Consider the following 25,088-nt stretch of genomic DNA (forward strand, 5'->3'; position numbering starts at 1 on the left):
GCCACACCCTTTGTCCCTTACTAGCAAAGGCTGTACCACTGAACTATAAATCCTTGGCCCCCACTGGTGTATTTTGGGTAGACATTGTACCTCCGAGCCACGCCCCATCCCCTCACTAGCAGATTCTAGGCAAGCGCTCTCTCACTCTCTCACACCCCTGGCTTGCAAGTTGTCACAGAGATCAGCAGGAGTTACAGAGATCCAAGCCAATATGGAGTGGAAACACACTGAGATATAGGGGGACTGTCAGTTCAGAGCCCCCTCTTCTTGTTGGATGGATCATGTTTGGCTTACAAAGTACTTCTTAGGCATTGGATTATCTACTAATATTTAAGTGTCCAATTTATATAAAAACCCCAACTTCCAGACTTTTTACTAAATCAGAAGCCCCACCCAGCTCAGAGCCCCTAAGGTAGGCTGCTGACGTGTTGAAACTCACAGAGGAGGAAAGGCTGAGGAATGGAGGGGAGACCGTGTCATTGTGATAGCTCAAAAGCGCTCCCTCTCCACACAGCCACATATGTGATTTGCGTGTTTTAAGTGTACACCAGAGGAAAAAGCAAACCTGTCCGTGAGCCACTGTACGCCATTGGTTGTGACTTTTGTGGGAGTCTCCTCACTGTCTGCTCAGGACAGAGCTGAGTTGGTGAACTGGCTGCCAATAGGTGTGGTGCAGCTAATGGCTGTCTCTTGAGCCAGGGATGGGGGAACCACTGAACAAGACACCTAGTAGGTACTTACTGAAGGGTGACAGGTGGCTGCCATGCAGGGAGGTCTCTACCCTGAGCCCCTGATGTGGGGGACAGTGACCATCCTGTGATGGGTGGGAAGGAGTGGCTGTCCCCCAGCTTCCTTCAGGGACAGGGCCTTCCTCTTTGATGTCACATCTTTTCAGAGCCCAGCTACTGGCTTCTACGCAGGTGTGTTGCGGTTTCTCCGAGAGTCTCTTTGAATACCATGGCCTGAGGTTTTTTTTCCCCCTCACCCTCCTGGGTTGGAAGATATGGACTTGAGACAGTGGAAGGCTGCTGCTGGGGGCAGGGGAGGGAGGATTTGGCGCCTTGGCGAATTGGTCAGGTTCTGTCTTCCTGGTTCACGCCATACCTGACCCCTCTCCCAAGCTGACTGTGCTAGGCTTGCTGCTCTGCGGGATATGGGGTCAGGGGACAGAGGCAGCAGCAGGCTGCCCTTTCAAACCCTGAATCTTGAATGTGGCCCCAGCAAGCCATCTGTGTCTGCCCTGAGCCTTCCCTACCACATCAGTCCTGGCAAAGTCCGAGTCCTCTCAGACCATTGCAATCCATCCAGAACTGGACAAGGCTGAGAGTGGTGGTCTAGACCTTCTTCTCCTCTTTCTCTTCCCAGGCTGTGCTCTCCTGGGACTGCTGAGGTGGGATTCTGGGAAGGGGTGTTCCGGGAGTATCTAACTCATCTGCTTCTCCTTGTTTGTGTTCCCAGGAACCATGAGGTCCCCCTTTGTCACTTGCTGTGCTGTGCTCTGGCTTCTCATGCTGGTGTCTGGATCCTGGGGTAAGTACTATTTCTCTTTGATTATACCAGCCAGTGCTTGGGAGGCCAGGCTGCAGGTCACTCTGGCCAGCAGCCTGACTTCATGCTCTAGGCCGCCAGAGAGTGAATGAAGACAAACGTCCCTTTCTAGGCCTCAGTTCCTCCTATAGCTTGCCTAGGGCTGAAATACTGGCTGTCCCCAAGGCCCAGGCCCATGGGGCCATGGAGGGAGGAGTCATGGGAAATTCTTAGGTTTCATGATCTGTAGCCATGAACTGTCTTAGACTGAGGAGAGTGGCCACAGTTCTGTCCCACTATGTTTTGAGTACCTACTGTGTGATGCCCTATATATAGTATTGCTACCTCTAGGGAGGGAAGGCATTGACTCCTAGGCCAGGGGCTTGGTCCAGCAGGGAAGAATATGCAAGGTTGAAGGTGACAGGGTTCAGTGCAGGATGTGTTCATAGGGATATCCCTGGCTCTAGAGAAGTCACTGGGAAGACAGAAGTCATCAAGCTCTGGGAGGGAGGCATCTGGCCAGGTGGAAAAGCTGTCTATCTTGTCTTTGAGAATTGATAGTCATTTTAGAAGAGCTGGTGTGTGTGTGTGTGTGTGTGTGTGTGTGTGTGTGTGTATGTGTAGGGGGGAAGTATCCTGGACATCGGGGGGGTATGGAGTGGATGGTGAGAATGCCTGTGGAAATCCAGAACACAAGTATGTGATAGCCCAGAGCCATCCTTGTAGGAATCTGTCCCCTCCCCCAGTGCCACGGGTGCCCACCAGGAAAGCCTGGGCAACCGGTCTTTGCCCTGGGTAGCAGATAGAAAGGAACATGGAGGCAGCACTGAAGGAAGGCCAGGTCTGTAGGCATGCCACGCAGGGTCCCCCCAGGAGTCAGGATGTCCTCAGAGAATGGCTACTGGCACCGCGTGCCTGGCGACGCAGGCAAGCACATTTTCCCAAGGGGGTGAGGGAGGGGGCCTTCTTTCTGCTACTTCACTCCAGGGAGCTTTGGGGCTCTGGAAGACACTGCAGCCTGACACTAGCACCTGTTGGAGTTTCACTAGCATCCTGCTGTGAAGGCAGCCTCCTCTCCCTGTCCCCATTCCCTACTGGAATATCCGCAGCGATGGGGAGCTCACTATACTCACAAACTCGGAGCAGACACAGTTTCAGAAACCTTTCACAGAGGAAAGGTGTGGCCCAGAGTCATCCAACCTGAGGTTTTTTTTGTTTCTTTTTTTTTAATATCACATGACCACCCCTGGTATGCTCCATGCAGAAGGTCTCTGGGCTTGGTAGATGCAGAAGTGAGGACCCTGTTTCTGTCTCTTGTAGGATGCTGAGCTTAGACACTCATGCCCTTTCCTGCTTTGTTGTCCCAACTGTCTGTCCACTAAAAGTCACGTGGATAGTCTGTTCAGCGGGTTCGTCCCAGCTTGCTCAGAGGGACTGCTGCCTCCCTTGGGCTCTCAAAGACTGCTCAGGTATTCTGCATGGCACACTACACCCGGCCTGTAGGCTCCCTTGGGCAGGCTTCTGAACCTCTGCGGACTGCATTTTCTTTGTCTGCAGTTCAGGAGCAACACAGCTTGGTCCCATGAATCAATGTGAACACCAGGCCTGACTGGTACATCGGGTGCCGGATGAACGCTTGCGTGATGCTCACCCTTTCGTTAACAGCATTTATTGTTCTCGGGTTGGAATAAAACGGGGGCCCAGAAAACAGAAGCGTATCAGGTCTCCTGAGGCTGTCCGGCAGATTCCACGGCAAAGCATGGGTGATCTGCCCGTGTGCTGGCTAGCTTTGCTGACCACATCCGTGCTTGCTAAGTAGCCAGAGTGGCTCTTTTAGCATGGTGGGTGGCTGGTGCCTGACCTTGGAGGCTGCAGGATGTATGGCTTCCCATTTCTGTTGCTATTCATCTTCTTAGGTTAGCCCTTCTCTGGTTTCCAGACTAGGCCACATGGTTCTCCTCTGTTGGGGACCCTATTCCCCAGAATGAGCTGTTACTCCGTCCCAGGGAGGCAGAAGTGATGTGCCCTCAATAGTTGTTGCGTCCCCTCAGTCTGTTTTTTCTGTGTCATACCCTCCCATCCCTTCCCCCAGCCTGCTCCCCATACACTCCGTGGGTTCCTCTGTTCTGCGCCTGGACAGAGGAGAGCCTTCTCTGACCCCCTCTGTCCCCGTGTCCTGGGGGCTGTGTATGAAGAACCTCAGGCATAGAGGAGGCCTGGTTCCCCTGCAGACACTGATGTGTCAAGTTGCTGGAGCCCAATGACAGCAGTTCCCTTTGCAGCTAGGCAGGCCTTTCCTCCCCTCCTCCCAATCCAGAGGCTTCAAAGTGATGCCTGGAACATTGCTCTGTGATACCCGGAGCTCCCAGTGTTCCTTCCTTATCCTGGGAAAGGACTAGACGACCCTGGTGTTCTCAGTGTTAGAACTCAGGACTCAGTGTTAGAAGAGCCCCTCCTCACCACTCAGAAGCCTGGGAAGGCAGAGCCATCTTGGATCCAGACTGACAAGTTCAAATCCAGCTCTGCCCTTGATGTGGCATCTACCCAGTCTGTGATTCTGAGGAAAGTCATGCCTGACTTTGCAGCCACGTGAGTCGAGGGAACAGTCCCACCTAGTCATGAGGACAGCTTGCTTTTTGGGTCAGCACCCTGCATGCTCTATACCTCCCACCCCTGCTTGACACTGACTTTTGCAGTGTGTATGCTCCATGTTGGGCCCATGGCTTTTATGGCCTTGCCCTCTGCCTTCTCCACCCTGCCCTAGTATGGGGTTTAGAAGATTATACCTTTCCCCTGGACTCTCTGCTCATTTCTGAGGGGTCAGGACATCAGCTGAAACGGGTGGGTGCGGAGAGGGCAGAGGTATTAAAAGTGCTGAGGACCAAGGTAAGCAAGCAGTCCCCCGTTAGGACAGAGGACATGACTTTGGACCTTAAAGCCAGGATCGGTTTTCCTTCTACAGCTCGCCCACTGTCCCCATCTTTGTCTTAGGGCTACTACTGCTGTGACGACCAAAGCAACTGGGGAGGAAAGGGTTTACTTGGCTTCCACATCCATGGCACTGTTTATCATTGAAGGAAGTCAGGACAGGAACTCAAGCAGGACAGGAACCTGGAGGCAGGAACTAATGCAGAGGCCATGGAGGAATGCTGCTTACTGGCTTTCTCCCATGGCTTGCTCAGCCTTTATTCTTCTAGAACTCAGGACCATCACCACCCATCCAGGGATTGCACCACCCAATGGGCCGGGCCTCCCCCATCAATTATTAAGAAAATGCCTTATACTTGGATCTTATGGAGGCATTTTCTCAACTGCAGTCCCTTCCTTTTAGATAACTAGTTTGTGTCTAGTTGACATAAGATCAGCCAGCACGCTCTTTCTGCAGCCATTCATGTTATGTGATGGAAAAGGCCTCCAAGCTTCTACCACATAGGGTTTTGTCCCTGGAACATACAGCCTTGAAAAAACGGCTTTTAAGGCAACTCACCTGACTGCCCCCTGCCTTCCCCTGTTCTGCTAATCCCCCCCTAGTCCCCAGGATTCCCTCCAGGTCAACAGCCCTTGAGACCTGTTGTGAAGGCATAATTCCTGCCTGTTCAGTGGTATGTGGCAGGTAACTCAGGTCCTGAGTCTCTGCCAGGCTGCCTGAGTGGTATCCCATCCCTGGATGCCAGTAGGTCCTAGGAAAGAAAATGTAGAAATAAAACTAAGCTGCTGCAGGCAGGTATTTTTCCTTCATCACTAATTTTCCATCCACAATCCTAGCCTGCTATTGTACCCCTGGGGTACGTGGGGTCCTCTAAGCCACATAGTTATTGCTGTTTTGCACAAAAGTAAGCAGGGAGGTCTTGTGATTAGACAGGGTTTAAGGAGGTTTCAGAGAAGCGAGGTGCTGTTTTTCCTGCTCTTCCTAAGACTGTGGCTGCTATTTGTGAGCGTAGATGCATGTGTGCAGTGCTTGTGCACATTTGAGGTGGATCAGGGTGGGCATCCCGAAAGAGGAGACATGGAAATGAGCTGAGGCATGAGGCTTAACTCAGGAAGCAGGAAAGCCATCAGTCCTGGTGAGGAAGGGAGAGGCCAACGTGTGGAGGACCAGAAACAAGCACAGTCGGGCTGCCTGTGATGGTTTGTATATGATTGGTCCTGGGAGTGGCCCTATAGGATGTTGGAGTAGGTGTGGCACTGTGGGTGTGGGCTTTAAGATCCTCATCCTAGCTGCCTGGAAGCCAGTATTCTGCCAGCAGCCTTCAGATGAAGATATAGAACTCTCAGCTGGATGCTGCCATGCCTGCCTTGATGATAATGGACTGAACCTGTAAGCCAGCCCCTATTAAATATTGGCGTTATAACAATTGTCTTGGTCATGGTGTCTGTTCACAGCAGTGAAGCTCTAACAAGTTGGTACCAGGGACTGAGGAATTTCTGTGATAAGCCTGACCATGCTTTTGTTTGGAAGAGTATGGATTTTTGGACTTTGGATTTGGAAGGCAGTGGAATGCTTTAATGGGGTTCAGTGGGCCATCCTGGTAGGAATATGGAAGACTTTGTCGTGGTGAGTGATTTGAACCGTGCAGGCCTGGCTCAAGAGGTTTCAGTGGAGAAGAATTTCAGTACGTGGCCTGGAGACTGGTTTTGTGGTATTTTGATGAGGAATGTGGCTGGTTTTTGCTCTTGTCTGAAGAGTCTGCCTGCTAAGGTAAAGAGATTTATATTAATTGCATTGACAAAGGAAGTCTCAAAAGGGCCCAGTAGAGACTTTGTTCTCTGGTTAAATCTCATGAAGAGCATTTTGAACAAGTGTAGCAAGCTTAGAAAGGAAAAACATAAACGATATCATTCAAGGATGAGAGGGGCACCAGGAAGTGAAATGGAGCTAAATCCTGTGTTCAAGGATATTAAATTGAATTAAGGGAGTGGTTATCTTGGGGGCAAGATCCTACCTAGCTACGTTTAGGTCCAGGCTAGGTGGCACACAGTTTTAATCCCAAGAGACAGAGGCAAGCAGATCTCTAAATTCTAGGCCAGCATGGAGCAGAGCAATTTCCACGTAGAGAAAAGCTTAAATCCAGGCATGGCTATCTGCCTTTAACCCTAGCATCCAGGGGACACAGCCATGAAGATCTGAGTTCAAGGTCAAACTGCAGAGCAAATTCAGGGCAGCCAAGGTAGGCAGTGTGGAGTTGGAAAACAGAAAGCCATTGACGATGTAATAGAGTAAGGGAGCCATGTTCCAGCCCCAGCAGTCAGTAGAACTTTGGCAGCTTTGGCCACGTGGCTCTGCCTTTAGAGTCAAGAATGGAAGAGACTACTGGGACAATTGATGCCGGTCAGCTGGAGCTAAGAAATTAGTAGTGATTAAGACCAGCATCACTGAGGTGAAATCTTCTGGGATGTGTTTCCTGAGAGCACAAAGAAGCTGTGTTCCAGAGATAACCAAGGCGGTACCTCATGCTGCAGCTGTATTTGGTAACGTGTAAGAGTCACCCAGGTGGTACTGGTTTTGAAGGCATAAAGGGGTCATGGAGAGCAGCTGAGGCTTGGCACTGAGAGGCCATGGAAGGCCATTGGTGAAGGTGCAGCCTCAGTTGCAGTTGAAGGCTCAGGATTGAAGGGTCATGCAAAGGAGTTGAGGCTTGGCACCATGAAGAGAGCCTATGAGAGGCTATTAGTGAAGCCCAGTTGCAGCAGAAGACCCCAGTATATTGGAGATGCCAGTCCCATGGGATGATCACCCAGAACAGCAGCGGCAATGAAGTGGTTCAACCTGAGCTTAGAGTGCTACAGAGGACAGGGCTGGAGAAGTGACGCCAGCCCTTTGGAGGAGCCCAGAAGATCATGTGTGGATCCCAGACACTGGAACAAGAAGATGTGAAGTTGAAGTTGCCGTGGAGACCCCAGGTTGTTAAAGATGCCAGAGCTGTGCCATATCTGCCAGGGACAGCTAACGGGGTGGAACCAGCCCAGGAGAAAGACGTTTGTTGCAATTAATAAAGATAAAAAAAAGAGTTGGAGATCTAAGACTGCTTTGATATCAGACATGGAGATGCAGAGTTTCGAGTTTATCCAGATGGTTTCTTGTCTTGCTTTGGGGATTACAGTTAAGTGATTGGATGAGTCTCGGAAGAGACTTTGAACTTTGGACTTTTAACATTGTTATACTGCTACAAACTATGGGAACTTTGGAAGTTGGCTAAATGTACTTTTTATTATGCTATGTTTAGGTATGGCCCCCACAGACTCCTGTGTTTGAACAAGCCTATGGGGACCAGGGAGTGGAATGTGATGGTTTATATATGCTTGGCCCAGGGAGTGGCACTGTTAGGAGGTGTGGCCTTGTTGGAGTAGTGTGTCTCTGTGGGCATGGGCTTTGATACCCTCATCTTAGCTGACTGGAAGCTAGTCTTCCACTACAGCCTTCAGATGATGTAGAACTCTCAGTTCCTCCTGCACCATGCCTGCCTGGATGCTCCCACCTTGGTGATAATGGATTGAACCTCTAAACCTGTAAGCCAGACCCAATTAAATGTTATTCTTTATAAGAGTTGCCTTGGTCATGGCGTCTGTTCACAGCAGTAAAACCCGAGGACACTGCCTAAGCAGAAGGAAGAGAGATCCCATGTTCCCGTATGTCCCCAGTTCTCTCCCTGACTCCAGCTTCTCACCCCATGAGTTTATGAGGGGCAGGTCAGTAGAAAAAAGTGGAGGAGTTGTCCCTGCCCCTCCCAGTACCCCTGTAGCAGGGAACACACCTTGGAAACTGAGTCCCCCCCCCCGCCCCAGTTTTCAGTGACGAAGCAGAAAGTGTTCCCTCAGCATATGGAAGGAAGAAATGGAGAACCAGAGAAGCCAGCCTTGGAAAGCTTGCTAGGGGCTTTGTGGTCAATTCCCCGGCTATGTACATATCAGCTGGCTCTTCCCAGCCCCCACCCTCTTGAGGTACTGTTGGAGTGCACTATGGGAGAGTTTTGGTGTCTGGGCTCTTGGTATAGCCTGAGCTACTCCTGTAAGCCTCATTTTAAGCCTGCCTTTCTGTTACTGTATTGAGGAGAAACAAGTGGCTCCCACAGAGAAGCAGATCCAGAGTCATATGACAACTGTCATAATTATTACTAGTCTTCCCATGACAAACATGCTCTGGGGGGCTCTCTAAGCACTTGCTATGGGTGCCAGGGTTAACACGAGCCACCAGTCCCTTGAAATCGGCCAAGAGCCCGTGCGAGTTATGCCTCAAGCCACACTGCCCCATGGAAAATCTACCACAGCCCACGGGTGTGAGCTTGAGATGTGCAGGAACCATATTAGAGAAGTAAAAACAAACAGTGAAATTCATTTTAGTAGTGTATTTCACTTTATCTAAGGTATCCCAAATAATAATTTTGATGTGGCACCAGTATTAAGGATTAGCAGAGATGGTACCTACAGAGTTTGGGGGAAGGGTTAAAGTGTTAGAAGTCCAGTGTGCATTTCATGCTCAGAGACTGTCTCCATGGGCCAGTGCCCAGCAGGTTCCTGTGGCCTGGCTGACTGTCTTGTGAAGTTGGTTTGGTACATGGTCAATTCCATGCAGCCCACTCTGGGTCACCCTGTAGGATACACAAACCTGGCAAGGGCCACCAGGCTGATACCTTGACCTTGTCTTGCAGGCCAGGTGAACCGATTACCTTTCTTCACCAATCACTTCTTTGACACATACCTGCTCATCAGTGAAGACACGCCTGTGGGTGAGTTGATCCCTGGACTGGCGGGAACTCGGGTGGCATGGGGTGATGTACCTTTTGTAAGTGGTAAGGCTCTTGGAGGTTGAGACCACCTTCAGCCTGTGCTGGAATCTTCTATGGTATTCATCTGCCTTTTGTTTGGTTGCTTGTAGGGACCGGACCCTCACTACCCCTCATAGCAACCCACTGGTCCAGTCAAGCTGAGAGATCTTTTAAACAGCATGCTTTCCCACTGCCCCAGCGCTGGCTTTCCAGCCTGGACTCATTTTATCCTGTAGAATGCCTTGTTTTTCCTCTGCTCCAAGCCTCTGTGGAAATTTGAAGATGTCAGCTGGTGTCTTTGTACTTGCTGGTGTACTTTCTCAGTGACACCATAACTTTCTGCAGTGGGCTCGCTGGGTTTTGTCGTTGAGTGCAGGTGACTTTGAGTATCCTATGCCTCTCAGATCCAGTTACCTTATCACAGGGCTGCTGTGGCTGACTTCCTGGCCAAGCTCTAATAACCATAGCTGGAGATCTGTGCTTACAGCTCTGAGGTCCCAGCTCAGCTCCAGAGACCACAAGCCAGTGAATGACCTTGGATTGTGGGCACTCCTCTGTAGCCAATGGTGGCCAAAGGCTTAGTCCCTTTTGAGTGTGTGTGTGTGTGTGTGTGTGTGTGTGTGTGTGTATGAGTATGTGTATGTGAGTGTGTATATGTGTGAATTTGTGTGTGTATGAGTGTGTGTGTGTATGAATATGTGTATGAGTATGTGTGTATATGAATGTGTGTATGTGTGTACGTGTATGAGTGTGTGTGTGTGTTATCTATGAGTCCCTTGAGGGTCCTGCTGAGTTGCTTGCTTTCCTCAGGGATAGGCGGGGCAGGTTGTAGTCTTTGGATCTGTCACACACTGTATTATTTTGAGGGCTTATCCATGTGGCACGTCCCTCATGCAGTTCTGAAATGGGACTGTGTCTTAGGATCACTATCGCTGTGATGTAACACCATAACCAAAGCAACCTGCGGAGAAAAGGGTTTATTTGACTTATATGGCCATATCATAGTTCATCATTGAAGGAAGGCAGGACAGGAACTCAAGCAGGACCTGGAGGCAGGAGCTGATGCAGAGGCCGTGGAGGCGTACTGCCCACTGGCTTGCTCAGCCCACTTTTTTAATAGAACCCAGAACCACCAGCTCTGGGATGCCACCACCTGCCATGGGCTGGGCCTTTGCCCCATCAATCATGAATTAAGAAAATGCCGTACAGCCAGATCTAATGGAGGCTCCTTTCCCCAGATGCCTTTAGTTTGTGTCAAGTTGACATAAAACTATCCAGTACAGGCTGGTATGTGTTAGACAGTGTAGACCCCAGAAACCTGTGTATATTCTTGGCACATTCAAGCCTTTGACATTGCCAAAGTGACCTCATCATCATAATGCTCATACCTCTAGAACCACATGATTGAGTTACACAGACAAGTAAGCAAACAAAAGCAAAAACAACCCGTTAATGCTTTAAGGAGGTTTTACGGTTGAGCTACATCCACATCTCCTCTTGGTTGCATATGACCACATGGGGACCACAGTTGCAGATTGGACATATGCCTAGCAAATGGATGAGTGACCCGCCGTGTGAATCACCCTTAGGACTTCCTCTCCCTTCCGTTCCTGTTATCTCTTCTTGTGTCAGAGATACCTGGACGGTCGCTTCTGTGCCATCCCTGAATACCATGTTCACAGAGGAATGTCAGGCAGATGAATGAAGAAATTGGAGCCCTGGGTAGACAGGGGCTGAGTGAACGTCTGGTGTACCCCCCAGGGTGATGAGAGGGAGTGGGGCAGAAGTGGGAGGAGAGGTCCTTCTCTTGCCTACTGCTTCTGCAGCTGGCTTTTGAACCTGCTCATGTCACCCCCATATGAAGCAGTCCCCTGTGGTAGAGACTATGCATTGATGCAGCTGACAGCAGAGGCAGCGGTGACCAGCTACCAACTGACCGGTGCTGGCTGGAAGGCACAATGGACCTCCAAAGGGAGCAGGGCTGGCCGCGTCCTGCCTGCCACTCCCAAGACCCACGCTCATTTGGCACGCCCAGAGGCCTGCTGTGTGAGGAAGGTAAGAGTGGCCCCAACATGGCCAGCTCTGGTTGTGAGGGGTCTGAGTCTGGAGGCCCAGCAGGAGCCATCCAGCAGGTCCTGTTTCTGTTACCTTTGGCTCCAGCCCTGGCTTAGTCTCGGCACATGACAGCATCATAAGCTCCTGGGAGCCACTCCTAAGCACTGAAGCCCCTCCAAGGGTCCACTTGGTGGCCACGGCAGAGATGTCTAGTGCTGTGGGGTTGATCCTGGCTCCGTCGAGGAGCTGAGGGACACCACTGCCTCTTTCTCTTGGGAAGGGGCCCAACAGCTTTTTTTGCTTTTTCTTTCTTTTACATAGGATCCAGATAGCAGGGCTCTAAACCTAGATGTCAGAAGCCAAGCTTTTGCTCCTTACTGTGTGACTTGGGACACAGAGCTACCATCCTCTGGTTCTCTATTTCATGTCAGTGAGAAGATTTTACAAAAGTGGGCCTAATTGGCTGTGGTCTGGGCAGCCTGGCTGTGCTTGTTTCTAGGTTCTCTGATGATGCTGGTCTGGAGTCTTTTGTGGAATTTTGCTACTGATATGGCCCTGAGCTGTTCATAGGGTAGATGTGGCCTTCCCCTGGGTGTGCCAGGGCTATGTGGAGGGGCCTGGAAGGGGAAGCATCCCAGGGGCTTGAGTTTTGAGAACTGACCACCTCTACTTAACTCCTTTCTCAGTATGTATGCAGGTCAAGAATATTGGTGATGGGGATTTTACTCAAAACACTACAGCCCCAGAGCACCCATACTTGGAATATCATCCCCAGATGTAAAGCTCTATATGGCCTAGTGGTGGTGACTGGGGCTGCCTCCCAGCCAGTGGCTTACAAGACACTGCACAACATGAGAAGAAGAAGCTGGCTCTGGTGTGCAGGACAATGCCAGAGCCCAATCTAGGCAGCTCACCTACTTCCAGAGCTTGAGACAGCTGGGCTGGTATTTCCTGGGCTGCACTATGTGGCTTTGGCATGGACCCCTGGTGATGCGGCTTATGATACCACAGAATTCCTCCATGGGAGAATTTAGGAACAGAATCTCTTCTAATATCAAAATGAAACCTGCCTCCCTAGAACTTTGGCGCAGTTGTCTAATTCTATCTGCTGGAGCCCTCAAGAAATAACGAGCACCGTGACATAGGTGATGTAGGTAGAATTTGTTCTTGTAACAGCCACACTTACTGAATGTCAAGGCAGTGCCCTGAGTGTTTTTATGCATCAATTCACTAAAAACAAGACAAAAAAACACCCCTCCCTCTAGGGTTTCAGAGGTAGAGTTAGGCAAAGGGCTCTTTGCTCCTGTAGCATATGGGAAGGCAAGCTCCCGGGTTAGAGACAGACCTGCTACCTACTGGTCATTTTTACTCTTTGGCCTTAATTTTCAGTGGCATGTGGTAGGGGACTGGGATGGGAGAGCACAGTGTAGAGGACATGTCTTATTGCTATCTCTGCCATTCTGGGCTCCCATTCCTTCTGCTTGATTGTCTTTTCGAAGACTATCTCCTAGCCAGAGAAGACAGGAGTCAAATGATGTCATTAAGTGGATTGGCCTTTCTCTGGCCTGTCCGCACAGCCCCATTTTCCAAGCCAAGGCCCCTCAGTGCGTGTGTCCTGCTGTAGATGTGAAGATCAGTTTCAGGCCGCAGGGCCTGGTTCAGAGGAACTGGGGGCATGGGCAGATCTCTGGTTCTACGTCTGGTTAGGCTGGTGAACATCACATATACCTGGACAGATGGTGAGCCATGAGCAGGCATCAGGTACCTGTAGCATGAGATGGCCGCTGAATCTAGCTTGCCTTAAAGTCGACCAATGTGGGTGGAGCTAAGATTGACTGTGAGCTGAGTCTGGTAGCACAGGCTTGTCACCCCAGTGCTTGGGAAGCTAAGACTGGAGGATTATAAAATCAAGGTCAGCTTGGGCTATCTATGAGGACCCTTGTTCGAAGGACAAAATAGATTTAGAGCACCAATACCCTCTGTGTGGTCGAATTTGTGGCTAGTTCTTTATCCTGGCGACCCTTTCCCCTCCTCATGGGATGCTTTTCTTCTTCTTACCTGGTCCCCACACATCAGCTCCACTTCTCCATATTGAATGGTAAGGGACTCAACCCTTGTGTTACTTTTCTTTCTTCTTTAAAGATCTAGTCATTTTATGTATGCGAATACACTATAGCTGTCGTCAGACACACAAGGGGGCATCAGATCTCATTACAGATGTGAGCTACCATGTGGTTGCTGGGAATTGAACTCAGGACCTCTGGAAGAGCAGTCAGTGCTCTTAACCACTGAGCCATCTCTCCAGCCCTTGTGTTACTTTTCAAATTCATTTTCCCATGGTTTATTGTCTAGTCTTGGTCCCTTTCCTGGATCCCACCAGGCAGAGTGGCAGGGTTTCTCCTGTGTCTGGTTACCCTCTCTGTGACAGGCAATGCTGTTCATTTCTTGAATTGTTGATGTTTCCAGATAGACAGGGCCAACTCCATGTCCTCGGGCCCTAGCCCTGTGCCTCACATGTGCCGGGGATGCCTGAAGGAATCTTCCAAGGCTGAGGTCTCGCTCCCTCATAGAGCCTTAGGCCATACCTCCCCTGACAGTGTCAGGAGGGAGGTGTTGGTGGTGGTAGAGGTGGTGGTTCAGAGAGTGGGCCCAGGAGAGCTTTCTCCCAGAAGGTACAGACGCTAAACGTGACTGTGCGTTTGAATAGTCCGACCCACGCCGTGCAAGGATGGCGATTTTATCATTCCAGATGCCTGCTGGAGCTGTATGTAGCATATTTGATAAAAATACCTCTGGGACATAGAACATGACTATCCCAGGGAGGGACCCAGCTAGGCTTGGGATTATTCAACCTACCCAGCTCCTGGTAGGGTCCGGAGAGAATGCAGGTGTATGTATTGGCTTTGGACCTCAGGTCCTGGAGTCGGTGATGTCTCCATCCTATAAATGCCCTCAGCCCAAATCTTCCCAAGGAAGGAGTAAAACTGTCCGTCACAGTCCACTTCCTGTCTCCCCACAGATGCTGGCTCTTCAGCCATATCCAACTGCTCAGAACCCAGAACGGCATAATCAGCCCTGTTTTCTGAGCTTTGACAGAGACCAGTCCCTCGGCTCAGGGTTCCTTTCCCTGCCTGGCCAGTTCCAGATTAAAGTCCTAGAGGGTCCCAGCCTGCCCTCTCTCACTCTTCTTGTAAGCTTTATTATTAGCTCTGCTCGGCCCCTAGAGTTCTGTGTCCCAGCTCTTTGTGCGCAACCCCCCCACAGGGTTATTAATTTTTTTTATGTATTAAGTTTATTAATGCCAGCTTTGTAATGAATGATGGTTTTAGTGTTTTGGTGTGGTATCAGACTGTCGAGTGGTAACATTAGCTGTGGCTTATTGACTTCCGGCCTCCCGCAGGCTCTTGCTAAGCACTTTAGATGCGTGGCCCCCATGGATCCAGCACAAGCCCCCTCGACAGACGGGCTGTTATCTCTGCTTTGCAGCTGCAGAACACGAGCCTTTCCCCAAGCACGGGGCCCAGCTCCGAGTGGGCTGGGGGCTGCCTGTGAGTGGGAGAATGAGTGAGTGAGTGAATGAATGGCCACTGAGCATCTGGCCAGCTCCCTTCCCTTGGCTCCTCATCCCTCCATTTGTCACCTGGGTGGATTCACAATCGAGCTCACTTCCCCAGGCAGACCCTCAGCACCCCCAAAGTGTCTTGAGTCACAGCGAAGGTGATAATGCCCACGCTAATCACCTGCACGAGAAAATTAGTCTTGTCAGGAGCCATTAAGGTGGGAGCTGGGGAGGCATTAGGATGAAGCGGGCCCAGACGGCGCCTGGCATTGCTGCCAGTTGGCACTGATTAATTTTTCTGCAAACTCCATCAATGCCCAGCTGTTTTGTCTGGACCCGAGGAAAGCAATTTTCAGGTGGGCAGACCCTGCTTCATCGGTCTTACACACGGGGGAGCTCAGGCATGCTTGCCACTCTTGACATCTCCCAGGGAGTGGTGGGAGAGGGAGGGGGTGATGGTACGGCGGCGGCGGGGAGTGGAGGAACCAGACTGTCAGCTGGGACATGATAGGACATTCTTAGACTGGAATGGGCCTCTGGGACTAGGCTCAACTCCATTTGTGGGAAGGGGTTTTCCCTCCTTACTGGCCTCCTCCCCGAGGCTCTCTAAAGAGGCAGACAAACTTCTCAGAAGAGAGAGCAGTCACAGGGAGACGTTATTCTTTCTTCTAGCCCCAGGCAGTTTCTGAGGACTGACACTGGCCTTAGTGAGGGCCACTGAGCAAGCTCCTGGAGCTGCAGGGATAGAGGGCATAGATAAGAGGGGCTGCTAGGCATCCTGACTAGCACAGAGGCAGTGGTGACTCTGTAGGTAGCAACAGTCAAGAGACTAGGGCAAGCAGGGTGGAGGGGAGAGGCTAGCATTCTTGCTGGCGCAAGGTTACATGTCACGTATGCTGGGGGAATAAGAGTCTGGATTCCTCAAGTTCACCCCATCCCCCTGAGGACTCCTCAGAGGGCCCGTGATGAACCCAAGAGCCTCTTGAAAGACCATTTCTGTAACCGTTGCTTCAGTCAAAACAGTCCCACTTTACAGATGGGAAAACTGGGGCCTGGACGCTGTTGTGCATGAGGACTTTTGTGGGCATCATCCAGGAAGCTGCCATGACTGTCTATACCACAGGAAGGCACCAAGTCTCCCAAGACTGACAGCTACCACAGGACTTAGTTTGGGCAGATGCTGGACAGTCTGTCTATCCAGGCGCAACAGTCATAGTAAATTATCTCACCATCCATGGCTCAGGCAGCTCCTATGACATGTCTATGGGTACAGAGCCAAAAGAGCAGTGGGGACAAGGGACAGCACCATAGAGAGACAGGAAATTTTAATTTTATTTTTATTCTCTATTTACGTATTTGTGTGCTTGTATTGACATAAGAAACCCAGGCTGGTCTTGAACTCACAGCTGCTTCAATGACCAGAATGCCAGTTTTACAGGTTTTAGCCACCACGTCTGGCTTCATAGGACCATTTTGTATCATACTGGTGTACAGTCTTGGGACAGCCTAAATCATGTCATTATCATTAGGAGACCATTATCCCAGGGATGGGGACACCAGCTTAGGTCAATTGTTCTAGATTTTTTTTATTGATTGATTGATTGTTGGCCTGGAACTCATGATGTATGCCTGTCTGGCCTTGAACTCAGAGCTCAGCCTGCCTCTGTCTCCTCACTGCTGGGATTAAAGGCATACACCACTATGCCTGGCTGCTTTTTTTTTCTTTTTAAGCTTTTTATTTTGTCATTATATTGAGCATGGAAGAAAGTTCAAAGAGCCCCCCCATCATCTAGTTTCTCTTGCATCAACATCTTGCACAAATCTGATACAATTATGGAAACCAGGAACATAACGTTGCTCTGATGCTCTTAGCAATAAAGTGTTTACATTCCACCAGCTTCCCCAAAACATCCCCTCTTTTCCTGCAGGGAATATGATTTATCTTAAATTTGTGCTTTAGCTTTGGTTAATATTTGGGCAAATTGAATCTTACCCCGGAGTCTTGGATATCTACACACACACACACACACACACACACACACACACTATATCCATTCATCAGACTTTTCCTTGGTTATTCTATATGTTGGTTGCTATTCCAAGCTCTGAGGTTTGCAGCAGACAGACATTCCTGTCTTAAAGGAGTGAGCTAGGAAGGGGGAATAGATGGGAACGGAGAGCAACTATCTAGTTTACACGGGTTAATGATAAAAGGAGAACACGGTTTTTGATGCAGGCCAGGGGCAGGCAGTGGTGCTACCGGCCTTTTACTGTGTGTATGTTTTCTTACAGCCCCAGAGGCCACACTGAACTCCTGGCAAAGGTGCCCCACTGTCACCTACAAGGTTCATGCTCAAGAACAGCACAATTGGGTTACAAAAAAGTAAAAAAAAAAAAAAAAAAAAAATCACAAAAATAGATCTTATCATGCTTTTAGTACATTTGCAATTTCCTGTCGGGCTGCCCTCTCTGCGGACCATAGACTGATAGGGCCCGCCCTGTCTAAAGCATCCTGTAGGGACGTTTGGAAGCCATTGTCTTCGTCAAGCCAGTCACATTTCAACAATGGAGAAAAGGGCCTGAGAGGACCATGCTGTCCCATGTCCCATGTCACCGGGGTTCCAGGTTGCAGCCTGCCTTGTCAATGCAGAGACTAGGCCCCGGGGAGTGGCAGTGTCCTGGGCTGAAGAATCAGCTTCTTGGGACTTGACTTTGCAGAAAGGGCCACAGAGGCAGTTGGGGCTCACCCACAGGCTCTTGTGGTCAGCCATAAGAGAGGAAGGAGGCTTTGTCCTATCTGTGCGAGTGACCAGATCTTGAAACCTAGGAGTCTTCAGGTCTCAAGGGTCTTTTGACTCCTTGGAGGATGTTCCTCTTCCTTCTGTGAGATAAAAGTTCCTAGTAGGACCTGAGGGAATGTCTGCCACTCTTGGCTTTTCTTTTCCCAAGATCAGCACAGACCTTCCACAGAGACATGGGACGAGATCACTGGCCTCACAGGGACTTCAAGGGTGCAGCTACTCCTAACAGGCTCTAGGCCAGCACACCTGGTAGACACAGCTGTGCACTGCCCGTTGCTACATGGGGAGGGGGAGGGGCAGCAGGGAGAGGGCAGGTGTTTTGGATGCAGCGGTAATAACACTGATAACAGTGATGACCACCTGTCATGTGGGTAGGCTGTGAATGGCACACACCGAACACCTGTGCTAGGCTGCTTGGGAGGAGGACCAGGGACATAGATCACAGATGACTGGGGAAATGCAGCTATCTCTTATTACACGGGGCTTTGTCTAGAAATATACTCTGCTCCGCCGGCTTTGTATAGCAAGCCTGGAATGTCAGCCTCTTCTGTTTTGCAGACGAAGAGGCAGAGGCTTAGAGAAATTAACGCACTCAGGTTGCGTGGCTTCTGCAGGATGGAGTTGGGTTTCACCCTGGTGTGGTCAGATCCCCCCCTCCCTGCGCGCCTGTGCATTTAAACTGCAGCTCTTAGATTCTGCATGTGGGCTTAGCTTTGTGGACCCCTGGATTAGAGCATAGAAGTCCCTCACCCCATACTAAGCATCCAGCTTACACCATGAGCCTCAGAGTGATGCTAATTAATGTCCCGAGAAGAGAGGAATTTATTCAGGGGCTCGGCCTCAGAGAAGCGATCTCAGGAGAGGTGGCAGTGAGGGGTTGTAGCATATATTATTTGCAGGTTTCTACCCCACCTCAGATCATTTGGTTCCCAAATAAAAGACACAAAACCTTTATAATAAGCCTTAAAGCAGCAGAGCTGGTCAGTTGGCCTCCCTGTATCCGTTTGTCCTTTCTGGACAGCATAAGGATGGCGAGCATTGAAGGACCTCCATTTGGATAGAGATGGCTTCATTTGTGGTAGCTGTTTGTTTAGGGGTTTCTATCCCACTCTAGACCAAACACCAGAGCTGGGCAGGTATCTACCCTCTGTGGCATTTCGTCTACTTCCCTGTCAATGACCCCGAGATATCACTTTGCTATGTTCCACCTTGGTTGCTCCTACTCCAACTGGCCAGCCCTTATGGCCGTGTGTTTATGATCCACCTACTCCACAGACCCTTCTTCCTTCTTCCTTACTCTGTCTATGGATCTGGAAATCTGAAATCTCCATTCGGGTTAAAAGGAAGTTCTTGCTTCCCTACGTTGGTTCGCCAAAGTGAGGGGTTGCCGGAGCCAGGTCAGCTGAAGCCACAGGAGGGGTATAGCAGAAGCCGAACAGACAGGCTGATCACCAGCAGGGCTACTTGGGTGCTAGATAGGAGAATTGGGCCACTGTGACTGTTTATTTAGTTCTTGGATCTCATAGTTAGGTGGCCTACATGATGTCACCAAGAGTGACAGGACGCCATGCTATTGTGTTTCCCTTAACAGATGTGGAAACCTGCTAGGTGCCCCCAGTTTTACAGCCCCTCAACTAATAGCAGGAGTTGGAGTCTTTGCTGCTGCCCAGAAGGATTGGTAGGATCCTCTCTGAACCTGTCACCAGGAATGAGCCACTTACCCAGTGGCTGAGTAAGTGTAGGGCCACGCCCCCAGGGAGAGCCTTGCACAGACCCCAGACTCTGACTCTGTCCATGGAGCCATGGGATCTTAGGGACTTCTGCTTCCTGAGCCACCAGATCCTTGGGAGATGTTTGTCCTTGCTGGTGATGCTCCTCAGAGCCAGCTACACTTTGCATGATGACCCAGGGGGAGTAGGGTCGTTAGGCTCCAGGCCTTGGGTCTCTCCTTGGGTCTGAGGGCTAGAGACAAGCCAGCTATCAGGGCGAGAAGTAGCTGAGCTTGCAGAGGGCTGGGAACACTCAGGCTCCAGGGAGCTGGCAGAGGTGTAATTCACAGGAGCTCAAACCCTCCAGTTGGCCGCTGAGACCCGGCTGGCAGAGCCGACTTTGAACTTGTCATCACTGTTCTACGGTGCTTTATGAGCCTCCAGGGACATGTGCCTGACAGTCAGCCCTTGACCAGGAACAGGCCAGTGCCCATGCCCTCTCTGAGCTTCATTTTCCCCATCTGGAAATAGGAAGGATCACACTTGCTTGGACAGGTTTACCGTGGACTTGAGCTTTGGAAATGCAGTTGTTAGATGAAGTGGGTTGTAACTGAGAGATTTGTCTGCCGAGCTCCACCCCCGGCAGTCCAGCTTGCAAAGATCTTTAACTTCTCTCTGACTCAGTTTACACTCTTAGAAAGGGTGGGTCATGATTCCACAGAGTCTCCTCTTAGATACCTGGAAGGCTTTGGCACGTGGGAAGGACCGATGTTGGAATAGTAACACTAATTAATACTGCCTTCCCTGTTGGTCAGCTGCAGGTAGGAATGTTAGCTCGAGACCAAAGCCCCTCTGGTTTGGCTTCATGCATGATTCTTCCAAGGGGTGTTTCCATGGTTAAGAAAGGCCTGGGACTCCTGGTAAGACCAGGAACGCCCTCGAGAGATCTGCCTGCCAATGCGTGTCTGTCTTAGTGAGGGGCATTTCTGTGTCTCCCCCAGCAGGGAGATTCACTTCCTCCAGCCTCATCCCTCCTCACCTTTGACCCCTGCCTCACCATTTGCTGTCTCCACAGCTCACAGCTCCCCTGTGTCCCTCTTCACACAACAGCTGTGTCGACCCACAGAAAGAGGCCTATCCTGGAATCTGCCCTGATGACTCTGGTGACGCTTGTTACCTGCCCCTCTCTGGGGACAGACGTCACCGCCCTTCTCCCTCCTGGCTGTGTCCGGTGCTGTGCTAAGAACCTTTGCTATGCATTGCTCACTCTGTCCTCACAACACTGTGTGGAAAAAGCCCACATATGTCAGTGCTTGTTGACTACGAGCCAGCGAGTGACCTAGCCAGACACCGGCCAACTCTCTCTTCCTACCTGGCCGGCTCTCTACCGTCTTTGGTAGAGGTTAGAGTGGGCAGAGAGGACAGAAGACAGGTGACAAAGGTCTCAAGTCTTTGTCCCCTCTACTCTTGCTTGCCTCATGTCACAGTCCTACTGGGGACTCTTTCCCTGGACTATTGAGCAGCTGGATCATGTGCAGGGGACGGAGTTGATCTCCTTTGACAAGTGAGTTCGCTCTTGGATGGGTAATTCAAGATGTGTGCGTGCTGCTGTTGAATGAGGGCTGGGACGGGTGTTGGGCACCGGGTTTACTCTGCTATGCCTCTGTGAGCTCTTGGAAGAAACTATGCTGTGGATAACTCAGGCATGACAGACGGGGAACATCTGTCTCCCATTGTCTCTGGTCTCAAGAACCAATGAGACCTGCTGACCCTGTGTGTATGCCCTAGGCCGGTGTATTGCCGCTAGCTTCCCTAAGTGTGACAGCTGCTCCACCCTGCCTTTTCCAGCTCTCCTTCTCTTCTATGTTGTCCCAAATCTAAGGCAGGGTAACAATGGCTTCTGGCCTCTGGCTGTCATGGAGGGAACAGGCCAGAGCCTGCAGATATATTTGTGGTTTCTGATACTGTCCATCCTGGGTGGACAGCCCCGCCACATTGCTAAGGATGCCACTTCTGCTGGTTGGTGAATTCCCTGGACCATCAGAGATTCTGACAGGCAGAGACTCAGGAGACCGTTAGGAAGGTTACACCACATGAGGGCAGGGGTGCAAAGCCAGCTCAACCATGGTCACCTGACTCCATTCTCCAAGCAGACACAGTTTCTGAACCCTGCAGTCCAGTGCATTCCAGGGGACTGTCCAGGTCTAGGCAGGGAAGAGAGAAAGTTGTGACCTCGCTGAGGGCAGGAGCTGTAGCAACAAATGCTAACAAGCATGGCTTGCTTCGATGCTCACAGAATCCCTGTCAACAAACATGGGCGTGGCCCATGGTGGGGCCGGTGCTGTGAGCAATGACTTCAGAAGTCTGTGCAAATGCATGAGCATCCTCCTCCAGCCTGCCGCAAAACTTTAGCTAGATGCCTCTTCCAAGGATGAGGTGTGTGGAATGGGAACAGCCTGAAGACACAGGAACATGGCACAGGTGGTAGAGTTTCTACAACGTGGCTCCAGAGACAGTGCACAGACCCTAGGGGCATGAAGGTAGGCCTGAAGCAGCTTCCTGTCATCTGTGTTTAGTCCAGGTCCCCGCCTTGACCCACACTCTTTCCCATGTCTCATCACAGGACAGAAAGTGATCTGGGCCTTGCTGTGGCAGGCCTCCTGATTGGGACACAGGTTATGCTCACTTTACCTCAGCTGGAGACCCTCCTAGGTACCAGGCATGTCAGTGAAGGATGCTGAGAGATGGGTACTTAAGGCAAGCCCTGCCACCCCAGCCCCGCCTCCTGTGTTTACAGAGTGGTCACCCTCCGTCCATAATCACTCCTGACAGCCTTCATTCAAAGCTCAGGGACGATTTATAGTCAATTAAGGTACAGAGAGCTACTTCCTTCTCTAGGTGCCCCTCCCGACACGTTGCCCAAGGAGTCCCACAGAATCTGCAGAAGTGGGGTGTTATGGGAGGTAGTTGCTTCTGAACTGGGGAACTCCATCCTCCATGGTCGCAGCTCCTGGCTGAGCACTCTGTGGTGCGTTCAGCCACAGGCTAGGGAGGAAGTTCTTGAGCCTGCCTGGTCCCCTAGGGGGCACTTACTTCGCTCTCAGAGTATCAGTCTTCCTGTATGGTGGGGCTGGTTAGTGTAGTTCTCAGAGTGTTTTATTGTTGTAAAATAGTGAATGTCACACGCTGCGTGGCTGAGATGGCTGTCCCTGTCTCAGCTGGGGACGCCCCTTCCTCCCATGCAGGGCATTGCTACAGACCTGAAGCCACACAGACGGAAGTGCAGGTCTTCCCTGGCTTCATGCAGCCTCTTTTTAATTTTTTCCCATGAATTTATTTACTCATTTTACACCCTAACTGATGCTCCCCCTCACACAGTCCCTCCCCTTTTCCTCTGAGAAGGTGGGGGCTGCTCTGGGTATCCCCCCACCCCTGGCACATCAAGTCTCTGTAGGCCTAGGCACATCCTCTTCCACTGAGGCCAGACAAGGCAGCACAGTTAAGGAAACAGACTTCACAGGCAGGTGAGAGCCTTAGGAACAGCCCCTGCTCCAGTTGTTGGGGGACCCACATGAAGACTGAGCTGTACATCTGCTACATGTGTGCCGTGGGCCTCAGTCTGTTGGCCTGCGTTCCTGAGGCCTCACAAGGAGACCTCTGGTCTGGCTAGGTGCATGGGTTCAGGCGAAGGGGAGGAGACTTGGGCAGGGAGGGGGAACGGCTTCCGCTGCCTTCACAGCACTAATGCCATCTCTGTTTCTGCTGCTGTCACAAGATACCTGGCCAGCAAGCCAGCAGGGGACTGGCTAGGCGACAGAGGTGTAGGGGAGCTTCTGGCAGCGATTTTTGGGAGAGCAGATCTCTTCCCAAGTGACGGTGTTACAGCTCTTATGACAGAAGCTCTCTGACGACAGAGATTCTTGTATACCTTTAATATTTCTAAGTAGGATTTTTATATACAGTTTTGGGATGGTTCAGAGTCTGACGACAGGTACTTCCTATTGGCTTGGCCTGAGAGTTTGGGATTACCTCATCTACATATTTGGGGGTGTGGTCCTGCATCTGTCTTGAGCCTACAGGACAAGTGGTCACATTCTCACCTGTGGGAGATGGACTTGGGGCGTGACTGTTCTGTCCTGGGCCTACGATGTCACATCCTTACCTGTAGAGGAGTGACTTGGGGTATGACCTATATGACTCAACTCTCTCTACAAGGGGCTATGGGGGGCTGTAGCTGCATGAGAAGGGCCTGATCTCCCGGGAGACTAGGAAGCTGCCTGCCATCCTTTAGGGTTCCCAGGGCTTCAACTTATCTCAGCCGGGAATCAAGGTACCTTTTACCACCCACTGCCCCACATCGGTCCAGTCCATGGATGCTCTTTGGTTGGTGATTCAGACTCTGAGTCCCAAGGGTTCAGGTTAATTGACTCTGTTGGTCTTCCTGTGAAGTTCCCCACTCTTTTCGGGGCCCTCAATCTTCCCCCAAACTCTTCCATAAGAGTCCCCAAGCTCTGTCCAATGTTGGGCTATGGGTTTCATTACATGGAAGGTGAGGTGTGTTTGTGTGTGTGTGTTCTTCTAGGTGAGGCCTCTGACCTCAGAAAGCCAGGATCCCAGGGTGGGTAACCTCTTGGGGATTGAAGATGCTCACCACTGACTCCACAGAAGCTGCAAACAGCTCTGCTGGAGGCTGTGCTCATCCTTAGCCCGGTGCATCCGTGTGGTGGGCTGGAGAAATCAGGCAGCAGAATAAAGCTGCCGTTCAGCCCCCGGATGTCAGTATCTGGGTCTGTTTGGGAAGTATCATGTTCTGATATTACATCAGCAACTGTATGGAAAAGACAGCCTGGGACCCCTGAGGGGGGCTTATCCCTGCCTCAGCCTGGTGCCCTCATTCAGGGTGCTGACATATGGACGGTGACACATGACATCTGACACATGCCCAACACAGATCTGGGCACCCCGTCAAGGCTTCTGACTCTCAGCATCTCTGCTCCCCACCCACTTCCTGGCAGAAAATGACACCTTTTTCCTCTTCTGAACTCAGATTCTGCCTAATTCCATGCTCATTAAAGGAATGCAGGGAAAAGGATACAGGCCTACCCCCCCCCTGCTGCCCCGCCTGCTCACCAGGGGAGGGCTCTCTTCCTTTGGCATCTGTGTGTGTGTGGCTCAGAGTGTGGAAGGGTGAAAGGTTTGTAACGACTGGAGGTGACCGCTCTCACCTCCCTCCCCCTCGCCTCTTTCCTCTGCCATAGAATTAGATATTGACCATCTGTGACCAAATGGCAGAAAGTAAGGATCCTCAACTTGAATGGGCTGTATTGTCTGCTGCCCTGTTCTCTCAGAACTGGGCCTGCTGACTCCCTATTCTCTGTCTCTTCATTCATTCGTCCACGTCAGGTGGGTGTTTATGTTCCCGTGAGCAGGCGAGGAGCAATAGATGGACTGCTGTCATAGACCTGCTCACTGTGGAAGGGACACTGAAGTCGGGGTGGCCTCCTTGTGTAGGCAACGGGGACTTGGGAGGCCAGATGGCCATATTCCCACGAGAGCTGCTTTCTTGTCTTGGTGTTCAGGCTCTGGTGACCCCCAGATGTCTGTGATGAGTATCGGTCTCATGGAAACGTAATTCCGTCCCAGCCCTGCTGTGCCAGGGCCTTCCAGGCTTGCT

General features: G+C 51.0%; 1 protein-coding gene across 2 annotated transcripts in view; it reads left to right on the forward strand.

Moving 5' to 3' along the window:
• Positions 1 to 1,463: 1,463 nt before the first annotated feature.
• The window catches only part of CDH23 (cadherin related 23), a gene marked incomplete at its 5' end in the record, with an annotated part of 329,115 nt that continues 305,490 nt past the window's right edge, over positions 1,464 to 25,088 (forward strand). For both annotated transcript variants that reach the window (XM_080938106.1, XM_080938107.1), the window contains 2 exons: positions 1,464 to 1,530; positions 9,174 to 9,251. In XM_080938106.1, coding sequence (XP_080794232.1) covers positions 1,464 to 1,530; positions 9,174 to 9,251 — 145 coding nt within the window. The remainder of the gene's footprint in view (positions 1,531 to 9,173; positions 9,252 to 25,088) is intronic.

Source organism: Micromys minutus (assembly GCF_963924665.1).
Source record: "Micromys minutus genome assembly, chromosome: 25".
In the NCBI taxonomy this organism is placed as follows: domain Eukaryota; kingdom Metazoa; phylum Chordata; class Mammalia; order Rodentia; family Muridae; genus Micromys; species Micromys minutus.